The sequence below is a fragment of the Balaenoptera physalus genome, assembly GCF_965194825.1.
Source record: "Balaenoptera physalus genome assembly, chromosome: X".
Classification (NCBI taxonomy): Eukaryota; Metazoa; Chordata; class Mammalia; order Artiodactyla; family Balaenopteridae; genus Balaenoptera; species Balaenoptera physalus.
The window spans coordinates 32,692,297-32,706,189 of NC_138903.1; the positions used below are offsets into that span (position 1 = coordinate 32,692,297).

At 37.7% G+C, this 13,893-nt stretch overlaps 1 protein-coding gene across 1 annotated transcript in view; it reads left to right on the forward strand.

Annotated features, from left to right (window-relative positions):
* Positions 1-13,893, forward strand: part of CFAP47 (cilia and flagella associated protein 47) — a 421,910-nt gene that overhangs the window by 116,218 nt on the left and 291,799 nt on the right. Inside the window, 3 exon segments of the mRNA XM_082446774.1 lie at positions 123-142; positions 422-475; positions 478-604. Coding sequence (XP_082302900.1) covers positions 123-142; positions 422-475; positions 478-604 — 201 coding nt within the window.

Below are 13,893 nucleotides of genomic sequence, written 5' to 3' on the forward strand. Positions count from 1 at the left end.
CATATTATTGTAAATATTTATTGTCTTAATTTTTCTAATGATTCAAAAAACAGAGGAAACCACATTTAAATCCAATTACTTGTACATGTTTTGAGCTAATTTTTTCTTTTAATTTTAAACAGGGATTCAACTTTCAGTGTCCGTATTTCCCCAGCAAGGCTTCTTTTTTTTTTAACATCTTTATTGAAGTATAATTGCTTTACAATAGTGTGTTAGTTTCTGCTTTATAACAAAGTGAATCAGTTATACATATACATATGTTCCCATATCTCTTCCCTCTTGCATCTCCCTCCCTCCCACCCTCCCTATCCCACCCCTCTAGGTGGTCACAAAGCACCGAGCTGATCTCCCTGTGCTATGCGGCTGCTTCCCACTAGCTATCTATTTTACATTTGGTAGTGTATATATGTCCATGACCCAGCAAGGCTTCTTGATGGTGACGTGATTCAACCTCTTTCTGTGAATTTTCCAAAAGGCAAATAATTTTCATTATGGGCTCTCCCAGTGGAATTAATGCTGCGCTCACCTGCCATCTCAGCTTCAAATCATCTAAACCCGTGTCATTTTTCACCAGTGTTCTCTTCTGCGATAGCAGGGATAAGTGGTAAGACATTTAAATGGTAAGACATTTAAATGTAGATTCATTTGTATCCGACAGTGAAGAATAATAGATTTATATTCTACACTATTATAAAATGTTAAAAAGAGGGACATCTAAAATAATGACTTTCGACATAAAGGTTTTTTAAGGAAGTTCCAAATGCAGTGTTGCTTTTACGAGAAACAGGGTGATAGTGGCTGTCAGCCTATACTCTGGAGCTAGGCTGCCTGGATTTGAATCCTGGCTCTGTTAACTTTGGTGAAGTTATGTCATCTTCTGAGCCTCTCAGTTCCCTCATCTGTAAAATGGAGGTCATAGCAGAGCCTATCTCATCTGTAATAATGAGGAATTCATTGAGTTAATTTTTATTGAGTAATTGTACAGGAACTGGCACAAAGGAAATGCTAAGTCAGTATTAAATGAAAATGAGAAACATCAGCATAACGAGTTTCCAGACAATATGATTTTGTTACACGTTCCTTTGACAGACTCAAGGAAATTAAAGTACACCTTGGTTAAACCATGTTTCTGGATTTCTTACCTTGTAAGACCAGAAATTTCCCTTTTACATTATACCCTGAGATGATCTGACTCTCCAAAGGGCCAGAGGTGAATGTATAGAGCAATAAAGTTTGTTGAAAATGTTTACAGTGTAGAGTGAATTGTATATTAAAGATGAGTATGTACTCTGTATGATAATTTATTAACTTTTAGTGAGGTCATTACTATATAGCATATTTATAGTCTAAGGATTGATTTATGCATTAGGAATTAGAAGGGTGAGAGAGACAGATGGTACTGGTATGTTGCATCCAAGGCAAAGCGTGGCTGTATCCAGGACACGGTTCATGGAGTTCTGAGCTCCAGCTTCCATATCCCTTTCTCACATATGTTGATGGATAAAAGTATCTAAATTATACCTCTCAGACTCCTGTTTTTCTCTTTTGATGCGCACAGTCCATCTTTTGTTGACATTAAAAAAAAAACCTTTTTTTTAATGGCGTTGCTTTAGGCTCCTATCAAGAACTGAACTCCATGCCTCCATCCTGGGAGGTTTTCTGTCTTTTTCTGTGTTACTGACCTTGTTCATAGAAGTTTAACTTTACTTTCCTCTAGTCCACAAATTCAATGCCAAAAGCACTAAGTAAGGTGTACCTTTGAGCTCACCAATAAAAATCATGAATAACTTATCCATGAATGTCTTCAGGCTAATGAAGGCTCAGACCACGTTCACAGGGTGAGGAAGGAAATAGCTTCAGTAAGTGCTGTGTGAACTAGATGGCTTCTTGGACGGTGGTACAGTTGCCTCTAAGAGAGGCATAAACAGGTTCCACTGTTACAGTGTGTTGACGTCTGGTCAGCAAACAGGATGTAAGGAGACCTGACAACAGTCTCCAGAGAGAGGAGGGTCATATATTTGATGATTTTCTTGTCTTTTTGTTGTTGTCTGTTTCCTTTCAGCCTTGAGACTCGTTTGCTCTTCAGTGGATTTCCCCACCCTTCTTCCCTTACCCTAAACTCCAATTCAACATTTAGCAGGTTTGGGATAAGGTAGAGCTTTTGGAACTAATTTAGAACCTTTGGAAATCATAAATGGGCTACAAAAGACTTTTCCATGTACAAGGAAACATTCCCTGGAACCTTAATACTGACAAATCCTTTTACTGATGCCTTGTTAACTCCTTATCTGGTTACCCGTAGTGCATATGATCAGCTCTTCCTTCTCAACTCTCCGAAGCTGTCTTTGCCTTTCTCTCACTACACGTTTTCGATCCCATTGAGATAAATGAGGTGTTCCAGCAAGAACGTCCTCAAAAGTCTCCCTTTCACCTCAGCCTGTTTGGAATAAATTTGATTCTTTTGATTCTTTTATTGCTTTTTATCTGTTAGTTTATATTTATTTGTGAGTAATCCTTGTGAGCTCTGCCCAAGGTACTGGGTAAGCAAAGATTAAATAGAAAGTGACTTTTCCTTGATGGAGGTCAATATAGTAGGGAAGGTAGACTTTAAAAAAGTGTTTGGTACCAATAGAGGTAGAGAGAAAATGCAACACAAAAGGAGCAACTAATAATGTCCTGGGGTAGGGGTGGGACTGGGGACGGCTGCATGGGCTTCTGAGTAAAATCTCAAAGGACAAATTATACTTGCTGATGTTTGTCCTAAATTAAAGACTTTATTTGCATCTGGTTTGTCCGTGTTGAGGCGCATGGGTGCAATGAAAAAATGAAACACTCATTTCTTCATGTTTTGGGTTTGTTTTTACTTACGTAAGACCATTTCATACCGTGGCTCCCCTTGGGGGTGAACATGCTTGGCTTTTTATTTTGTTTTCTTCTTTTGACTTTGTCACATTTGGTTTGGCTCACCTGGCTGTAGAACTATTAATTATAGCCTGCTAATGTGGCTGCTGGTCTCCTCCACACTCATGTGTCTTCAGCTTGGTGGTTGCACATCCTGCTTTTCTTTTCCCTAAATTTCCAAAAAATCTGGGGTTTGAGGTTGTATATATCTATGGGAGGGATGGTGATGTGGGCAGAGTATTACAAGTTGTAAAAAAAAAAAAAAAAAAAAAAAAAGCACTGGATATGGAGGCTGAAACAGGCTTGTATTTGGGGAATATTTTTGGGTTTTTTTGGTTTGATGGATACTGGCCAGGCAAAGCTGAGAGATGAAGGTGAAAGAATAGCAGGAGCAGATTATGAGAGTCTTGCACACTCTGCTTTGTTATCCATGAGTAAGACATAGGACAAGAACTGGGAGAGGCTGATTTTATGGAAATCAAAGCTTGGATAAATACAGGAATCATGAGGTCAACAGCTATCAGTTAACACAGGTCAAATTCTAGGTCATAGGCTGGATATCATGGAATCCACACAACAGCCCTGAGATGTGGATGTTTTTAGATCTTCTTCTCTGTTTTACAGAAGAGATATAAGGCCCATAGTGTGAGATAACTTGCCCAAGCTTACTCACATGTTAAGTGGGAGAGCCAGGAATTTGAACCAAATTTCTGTTTCCAAAGATTATGCACTTAGTCACCTTGTTTTAACACCACTTAGATTGTATAGAATCATATAGAAATTTTATTATAGGTACACTCTTTCGAGAATAACACTGTCATATGTCAGCTATCGACTTTACAAAGAATAAGAAAAGGAAACTTTACATTTTCCTCTTTTCCTATTCCTTTGCATCTCTCATCTTTCTCTCTCACACACACAACCCTATCTTATAAGTACCCTTATATAATAAATTTATTTTTAAGTAAATAACATTTTAGTTTCTATATTGCCTTTAAGTACCAAGAAATTTAGTTTATAATTAAGTGCATTTTGAGTTACAGGTCTTAAATAGGCTATATGCTCTAGAATTAGGGAAGTGATCAAGAAATATCCCCTGAATAGAATACATTAATAAATATTCCATGTTTGATATATAGTAATGATAGTAATTAAAGTTACTCAATAAAAACTGGGAAGTTATTCATTTATTTTTATTGATATATTAATTTATTGATGAGGCAAAAACCCATAAATTGTCTCCATAGTTATAGGATGAAGTGAATGTTTATAGTTTCACTGAAGAAGCCTGTTTTACAACTACCATCAGTAAACAACTCTACAGAAGATATTTACTTAAAAATAAATTTATTATATATGGGTACTTGTAAGATATCATATAACTATTTTAGATATTTTAAATTAATAGTGTTTGCAAAAGGCTTCAAATCAACTTATGAAGTTGAAACCCAATATCAAAACCAATGCTAAACTGCTCTTTTGAAATTGTACATTTCACATCAATAAAATTTCAAAATGAAAAACATATTCCTTGTAAAAATTAAAATATTTTCTTTTCCTACAAAAAAAGCATGTACTTATTACTGAAACAAATTTATATCTTATTTTAGAAGTTAATGATTTTATGTGGGATTTTTGTGTCCATTTATAGTCGCTTAAATGATATTAAGAATGGTTTTTGTGATTTTCAAAAGAAACAAAGTCTTTGTTTGCAGAACCAGAATGGATATTCCTAGCCACTGTGTTTCTAAGATAAATTATTTAGAGTTTTCTTTTGTTTAACATCACCTAGATATTGGGTAGCACCAGTAAAGTAACGTCCTTGTTTATGCTGAATTATCTGATTAGCTATGATATTCTAAATACAGAAGACACTGGTTTGTTGCACTTTCTGTCTTCCAAAATTAATAACCAGCCTTTCCATCTATTTCCTAAGTTATAAAAAAGTATTATTTTATGGTAAAAAAAAAAAAAAAAGAATGGTTTTTGAGGGAGTCAAGGAACCCAATAGTAAAATACAATTCCCTCCTTGCTGCTTTTCTTTTTTTTTTTTTTTAACATCTTTATTGGAGTATAATTGCTTTACAATGGTGTGTTAGTTTCTGCTTTATAACAAAGTGAATCAGTTATACATATACATATGTTCCCATATCTCTTCCCTCTTGCGTCTCCCTCCCTCCCACCCTCCCTATCCCACCCCTCTATGTGATCACAAAGCACCACCTTGCTGCTTTTCGAATTAACCTCTATTTTAGATTAACTGATTATATTCCTTATGTGCTCATCAATACAATTTTTTCTTCTTGAATTTCCTTATTTTTACTTTTGGCATATGAAGTAATACTGTAGGGGTATGTGTATGTGCGCGTGTGCTAGTGAGAGAGGGAGAGTGAGAGAAGCAATATATATGTATGTATATATATATACACATATATATATATATATATATATATATATACACACATTAATTATCTGAGTAAAATGGCTAGAATATGTTTTCTGGTTTTTTGGGGTTTTTTTTGAGTATCTAGAATATGTTTTCTGTTTGTTTTTTTTGTTTTGAACTTAACATTTTAGTTTCTGTATTGCCTTTATGTACCAAGGTATTTAGTTCATAATTATATGAAGTACATTCAGAGCTACAAGTCTTAAATAGACTGTACTCTCTAGAATTATCCTGAATAGGATAACAGGAAGTCCCTTACATAGATAAGACTTGTGGAAACCATCCTGAGAAATAATCTGCCTTGAATAGGAGGCATTTGTTAAATGTTGATAAGATTAGTGAACTTCCAAAATGAATGCAGGTGACTCCTCAGCCTCTTTATTTATTTTTTTATTTTATTTTTTTTAATTTATTTTTTTATACAGCAGGTTCATATTAGTGTATATACGTCAATCCCAATCTCCCAATTCATCCCACCACCACCACCACCACCACCACCACCCCTGCCCCCACCGCTTTCCCCACTTGGTGTCCATACATTTGTTTTCTACATCTGTGTTTCTATTTCTACGTTGCAAACCGGTTCATCTGTACCATGTTTCTAGATTCCACATATATGCGTTAATATATGATATTTGTTTTTCTCTTTGTGACTTACTTCACTCTGTATGACAGTCTCTAGATCCATCCACGCCTGTACAAATGAACCAACTTAGTTCCTTTTTATGGCTGAGTAATATTCCATTGAATATATGTACCACTTCTTCCTTATCCATTTGTCTGTCAGTAGGCATTTATGTTGCTTCCATGACCTGGCTATTGTAGATAGTGCTGCAATGAACATTGGGGTGCATGTGTCTTTTTGAATTATGGTTTTCTCTTGGTATATGCCCAGTAGTGTGATTGCAGGGTCCTATGGTAGTTTTATTTTTAGTTTTTTAAGGAACCTCCATACTGTTCTCCATAGTGGCTGTATCAATTTACATTCCTACCAACAGTGCAAGAGGGTTTGCTTTTCTCCACACCTTCTCTAGCATTTGTTGTTTGTAGATTTTCTGATGATGCCCATTCTAACTGGTATGAGGTGATACCTCATTGTAGTTTTTTTTTTTTAAAGGTGTAGGCTTATTTATTTATTTATTTTTGGTTGTGTTGGGTCTTCGTTTCTGTGCGAGAGCTTTCTCTAGTTGTGGCAAGTGGGGGCCACTCTTCATCGCGGTGCGCGGGCCTCTCACTATCGCGGCCTCTCTTGTTGCGGAGCACAGGCTCCAGACGCGCAGGCTCAGTAGTTGTGGCTCACGGGCCTAGTTGCTCCACGTCATGTGGGATCTTCCCAGACCAGGGCTCGAACCCGTGTCCCCTGCATGGCAGGCAGATTCTCAACCACTGCCCCACCAGGGAAAACCCTCATTGTAGTTTTGATTTGCATTTCTCTAATAATTAGTGATGTTGATCAGCTTTTCATGTGCCTCTTGGCCATGTATATGTTTTCTTTGGAGAAATGTCTATTTAGGTCTTCTGCCCATTTTTTGATTGGGTTGTTTGTTTTTTTTTTGATATTGAGCTGCATAAGCTGTTTATATATTTTGGAGATTAATCCTTTATCCTTTGATTCGTTTGCAAATATTTTCTCCCATTCTGAGGGTTGTCTTTTCCTCTTGTTTACAGTTTCCTTTGCTGTGCAAAAGTTTTTAAGTTTCATTAGGTCCCATTTGTTTATTTTTGTTTTTATTTCCATTACTCTAGGAGGTGGATCAAAAAAGATCTTGCTGTGATTTATGTCAAAGAGTGTTCTTCCTATGTTTTCCTCTAAGAGTTTTATAGTGTCTGGTCTTACATTTAGGTCTTTAATCCATTTTGAGTTTATTTTTCTGTATGGTGTTAAGGAGTGTTCTAATTTCATTCTTTTACATGTAGCTGTCCAGTTTTCCCAGCACCACTTATTGAAGAGAATGTCTTTTTTCCATTGTATATCCTTTCCTCCTTTGTCATAGATTAGTTGACCATAGGTGCGTGGGTTTATCTCTGGGCTTTCTGTCTTGTTCCATTGATCTATGTTTCTGTTTTTGTGCAAGTACCATGTTGTCTTGATTACTGTAGCTTTGTAGTATAGTCTGAAGTCAGGGAGTGTGATTCCTCCAGCTCCGTTTTTTTCCCGCAAGACTGCTTTGGCTATATGGGGTCTTTTATGTCTCCATACAAATTTTAAGATATTTTGTTCTAGTTCTGTATAAATGCCATTGGTTATTTGATAGGGATTGCATTGAATCTGTAGATTGCTTTGGGTAGTATAGTCATTTGCACATTATTGATTCTTCCAATCCAAGAACATGGTATATCTCTCCATCTGTTTGTGTCATCTTTGATTTCTTTCATCAGTGTCTTATAGTTTTCTGAGTACAGGTCTTTTACCTCCTTAGGTAGGTTTATTCCTAGGTATTTTATTCTTTTTGTTGCAGTGGTGAATGGGATTGTTTCCTTAACTTCTCTTTCTCATCTTTTGTTGTTAGTGTATAGGAATGCAAGAGATTTCTGTGCATTAATTTTGTGTCCTGAAACTTTTCTAAATTCATTGATTAGCTCTAGTAGTTTTCTAGTGGCATCTATAGGTTCATTTATGTATAGTGTCATGTCATCTGCAAACAGTGACAGTTTTAGTTCTTCTTTTCCAATTTGCATTCCATTTATTTCTTTTCCTTCTTTGATTGCTGTGGCCAGGACTTCCAAAGCTATGTTGAATAAGAGTGACGAAAGTGGACATCTTGGCCTTGTTCCTTATCTTAGAGGAAATGCTTTCAGTTTTTCACCATTGAGAGTGATGTTTGCTGTGAGTTTGTCATATATGGCCTTTATTATGTTGAGGTAGGTTTCCTCTTATGCCCACTTTTTGGAGAGTTTTTATCATAAATGGGTGTTGAATTTTTTTTTTTTTTTTTTTTTTTTTTGGCTGCGCTGGGTCTTCGTTTCTGTGTGAGGGCTTTCTCTAGTTGTGGCGAGCGGGGGCCACTCTTCATTGCGGTGCGCGGGCCTCTCACTATCGTGGCCTCTCTTGGTGCAGAGCACAGGCTCCACATGCGCAGGCTCAGTAGCTGTGGCTCACGGGCCCAGTTGCTCCGCGGCATATGGGATCTTCCCAGACCAGGGCTCAAACCCGTGTTCCCTGCATTGGCAGGCAGATTCTCAACCACTGCGCCCAGGGAAGCCCTGGGTGTTGAATTTTGTCAAGAGCTTTTTCTGCATCTATTGAGATGATAATATGGTTTTTATTCTTCCTTTTGTTAATATGGTGTATCACATTGATTGATTAGCGTATACTGAAGAATCCTTGCGTCCCTAGGATAAATCCCATTTAATTATGGTGTATGATCCTTTTGATGTGTTGTTGGATTCTGTTTGCTAGTATTTTGTTGAGGATTTTTGCATCTATATTCATCTGTGATATTGGTCTGTAATTTTCTTTTTTGGTAGTACTTTTGTCTGGTTTTGGTATCAGGGTGATGGTGGCCTCATAGAATGAGTTTGGGAGTGTTCCTTCCTCTGCAATTTTTTGGAAGAGTTTGAGAAGGATAGGTGTTAGCTCTTCTCTAAGTGTTTGATAGAATTTACCTGTGAAGCCATCTGGTCCTGGACTTTTGTTTGTTGGAAGATTTTTAATCATAGTTTCAATTTCATTACTTGTGATTGGTCTGTTCATATTTTCTATTTCTTCCTGGTTCAGTCTTGGAAGGTTATACCTTTCTAAGAATTTGTCCATTTCTTCCAGGTTGTCCATTTTATTGCATAGAGTTGCTTGTAGTAGTCCCTTATGATGCTTTGTATTTCTGTGGTGTCCTTTGTAACTTCTCCTTTTTCATTTCTAATTTTATTGATTTGAGTCCTCTCCCTCTTTTTCTAGATGAGTCTGGCTAAAGGTTTATCAATTTTGTTTATCTTCTCAAAGAAACAGCTTTTAGTTTTATTGCGCTTTGCTGTTGTTTTCTTTGTTTCTGCTTCATTTATTTCTGCTCTGATCTTTATGATTTCTTTCCTTCTGCTAACTTTGGGTTTTGTTTGTTCTTCTCTCTCTAGTTCCCTTAGGTGTAAGTTTAGATTGTTTATTTGAGATGTTTGTTGTTTCTTGAGGTAGGCTTTTATAGCTATAAACTTCCCTCTTAGAACTGCTTTTGTACATCCCACAGGTTTTGGATCATCGTGTTTTCATTGTCATTTGTCTCTAGGTATTTTTTGATTTCCTCTTTGATTTCTTCAGTGATCTCTTGGTTATTTAGTAACGTATTGTTTAGCCTCCATGTGTTTGTGTTTTTTACGTTTTTTACCTGTAATTTATTTCTAATCTCATAGTATTATGGTCGGAAAAGATGCTTGATATGATTTTAGTTTTCTTAAATTTACCGAGGCTTGATTTGTGACCCAAGATGTGATCTATCCTGGAGAATGTTCCGTGTGCACTTGAGAAGAAAGTGTAATCTGCTGTTTTTGGATGGAATGTCCTATAAATATCAGTTAAATCTATCTGGTCTCTTGTGTCATTTAAAGCTTGTGTTTCCTTATTAATTTTCTGTCTGGATGATCTGTCCATTGCTGAGAGGTGTTAAAGTCCCCCACTATTATTGTGTTACTGTCGATTTCCTCTTTTATAGCTGTTAGCATTTGCGTTATGTATTGAGGTGCTCCTGTGTTGGATGCATATATATTTTTAATTGTTATATCTTCTTCTAGGATTTATCCCTTGATCATTATGTAGTGTCCTTCCTTTTCTCTTGTGACATTCTTTATTTTAAAGTCTATTTTATCTGATATGAGTATTGCTACTCTAGCTTTCTTTTGATTTCCATTTGCATGGAATATCTTCTTCCATCCCCTCACTTTCAGTCTGTATGTGTCCCTAGGTCTGAAGTGGGTCTCTTGTAGGCAGCATATATATAGGTCTTGTTTTTGTATCTATTCATTGAGCCTGTAACTTCTCGTTGGAGCATTTAATGCATTCACATTTAAAGTAATTATTGATATGTATATGCCTGTTTCCATTTTCTTAATTGTTTGGGTTTGTTTTTGTAGGTCCTTTTCTTCTCTTGTGTTTCCCACTTAGAGAAGTTCCTGTAGCATTTGTTGTAGAGCTGGTTTGGTGGTACTGAATTCTCTTAGTTTTTGCTTGTCTGTAAAGCTTTTCTTTTTTTTTTTTAAAGATTTAATATTATTTATTTTGGCTGCATTGGGTTTTCATTGCTTTGTGTGGGCTTTCTCTAGTTCAGGCAAGTGGGGGCTATTTTTCATTGCGATGCACGGACTTCTCATTGCGGTGGCTTCTCTTGTTGCAGAGCACGGGCTCTAGATGCGTGGGCTTCATTAGTTGCAGCACGCCGACTCAGTAGTTGTGACTCACAGGCTCTAGAGTGCAGGCTCAGTAGTTGTGGTGCACGGGCGTAGTTGCTCCGCACCATGTGGGATCTTCCCAGATTTGGGATTGAACCCATGTCCCCTGCATTGGCAGGCGGACTCTTATCCACTGCACCACCAGGGAAGTCCTGTAAAGCTTTTGATATCTCCTTTGAATCTGAATGAGATGCTTGCCGGGTAGAGTAATCTTGGTTGTAGGTTCTTCCCTTTCATCACTTTAAATATATCATGCCACTCCCTTCTGGCTTGTAGAGTTTCTGCTGAGAAATCAGCTGTTAACCTTATGGGAGTTCCCTTGTATGTTATTTGTCGTTTTTCCCTTCTTGCTTTTTTTTTTTTTTTTTTAAATTAATTAATTAATTAATTATTTATTTATTTATTTATTTATGGCTGTGTTGGGTCTTCGTCTCCGCGCGAGGGTCTTCTCCAGCTGCGGCAAAGTGGGGGCCACTCCTCATCGCGGTGCGCGGGCCTCTCACCATCGCGGCCTCCCTGGCTGCGGAGCACAGGCTCCAGACGCGCAGGCTCAGCAGTTGTGGCTCACAGGCCCAGTCGCTCCGCGGCATGTGGGCTCCTCCCAGACCAGGGCTCGAACCCGCGTCCCCCGCACCGGCAGGCAGACCCCCAACCACTGCGCCACCAGGGAAGCCCTCCCTTCTTGCTTTTAATAATTTTTCTTTGTCTTTAATTTTTATCAATTTGATTACTGTGTGTCTCAGTGTGTTTCTCTTTGGGTTTATCCTGCCTGGGACTCTCTGCACTTCCTGGACTTGGGTGGCTATTTCCTTTCCCATGTTAGGGAAGTTTTTGACTATAATCTCTTCAAATATTTTCTTGGGTCTTTTCTCCTTCTGGGACCCCTATAATGTGAATGTTGGTGCATTTAATGTTGTCCCAGCGGTCTTGTAGGCTGTTTTCATTTCTTTTCATTCTTTATTCTGTTCCGCAGCAGTGAATTCCACCATTCTGTCTTCCAGGTCACGTATCTGTTCTTCTGCCTCAGTTATTCTGCTATTGATTCCTTCTAGCGTAGTTTTCATTTCAGTTATTGTATTGGTCATCTCTGTTTGTTTGTTCTTTAATTCTTCTAGGTCTTTGTTAAACATTTCTTGCATCTTCTCGATCTTTGCCTCCATTCTTTTTCCGAGGTCCTGGATCATCTTCACTATCATTATTCTGAATTCTTTTTCTGGAAGGTTGCCTGTCTCCACTTCATTTAGTTGTTTTTCTGGGGTTTTATCTTGTTCCTTCCTCTGGTACACAGTCCTCTGCCTTTTCATTTTGTCTCTCTTTCTGTGAATTTGGTTTTTGTTCCACAGGCTGCAGGATTGTAGTTCTTCTTGCTTCTGCTGTCTGCCCTCTGGTGGATGAGGCTATCTAAGAGGCTTGTTCAAGCTTCCTGATGGGGGAGGGGACTGGTGGTGGGTAGGGCTGGGTATTGCTCTAGTGGGCAGAGCTCAGTAAAACTTTAATTTGCTTGTCTGCTGATGGGTGGGTCTGTGTCAGCCTCTCAATAGTGATACCATTGGCTAAGAATGCTGGGGGCACTTACCTGGTCCCTTACTACTTATGGCAGCCCCCACAGACATTTCCCCTTTCAGAGTCAATATTGTGGCTGGACCTGCTTTTGTGGTTCCTATTATGATTGCAAGATATATCTCAGCAATAGCCATCAGGGAAATTTGAAAAATCAAGGTCTATTACACATAGGTACTGGAGGGTACCTGGCATGCCTAGGGCCATGCAATGGGCGGGGGGCGGGGTGGAGGTGGGGAACAAGTGCACACAGGCCTGGGTTCTGCCTTTATTGGGATCTAGAGTGGGATGCCTAGGCTTTTGTACGTTCACTCTTTATTGGTGAATTTAAAATATAAGTGTGGGAATTAAAGCTCAGGAGGGGAAAAACTAGCCGACAATCAGTCTGGTCGGTTATCTAGGTCTACCAGAGTTTTCTAAGAAGGGGAATTTCTTGGGTGGGGCAGCCTGGCTCTTCATGTATTGTGGAGATGAAGTGTGTTTATTCTAAATGGTTGTTTTTGAAGTGGATGCCTCAACAATCAAAAGTTTAATGTGAGGCACTTACACTGTAATCAGGAAAGCTCGTTGTCAAGCCCTTAAACTACGTGTTAATATACACCTCCCTTTTAGAGTATAGGGTTCATTGATATTCAAAGATGGATATTTTGATTATCACCCACATTTTCATATGAAATGTGATTGTCTTTCCAAAAAGCATAGTTAACGTACTTTTACGAAATCAGGAACAGGGGTCCTGCACATTTGCTGTTGGCTGGTGTTCAGAAGCTTCAGTGTCCTTAGCTCTGAAGCTGCCACAGAAGTGTCTACTCTATAAATTTCTTGGCACACAAACTCCTGGGTAGTGCCTGATTTAGTTGCTCACTTGAAACCAATACAAATTTGTTCTTTTCTTAATCATGAGCAAGATATGGTTTAGCAGAATTCATGGCCTTTTCTTCAAAATAACCAGTCACAGTCTTTTGTTTTGCCTTACTGATTTTAAGGTACTGGGTTATATGTATCTTCTGACATTTAAACAAGTGCAGTAAGGACTTTGCATATACAGATAAATAAATGCATTAATAAGAGTATGATAAATTATAATTTCTCCCTTATTCATTGATATATGTTAGCCATTCCATTCTAACTTTAGAGGTGAAGAACATAGTCTTTAATTCCAAATGTAGTGAACATTTTGCTGGTGGAGAAATAATGTGCAGACCTGTTGTTTAAAACTGAGAACATACAGCTCTTAATTTATATAAACTCTTTTTCTATATACAGTAGAATTTTATCAACTTGTTATGGATTAAAAAACATTTTGATGCATAATAAAACTAGTTATGCTTACCTCATTAAAGTAATAGGGCATTGACAGTAACTTAAATTGAAATTACCTATTTTTGAAAGCATTCAGTATAATAAAAAGGAAATGAGGACTAATGAAAGCTGATTCTAATGATTATTTACTCAGTGCATAATTTGGTATTTGTGTAGGGTATACTTGGCAACTTTGGGTCTGTTTCCAGTATTTTAAAAAGTATTATTATCATGCCTCTTCCAGTGACTTTACTATTATTTTTGAAAGGGTAGGAACCTGCATCACATGAAGGAAACCAGCAGAGAATGAA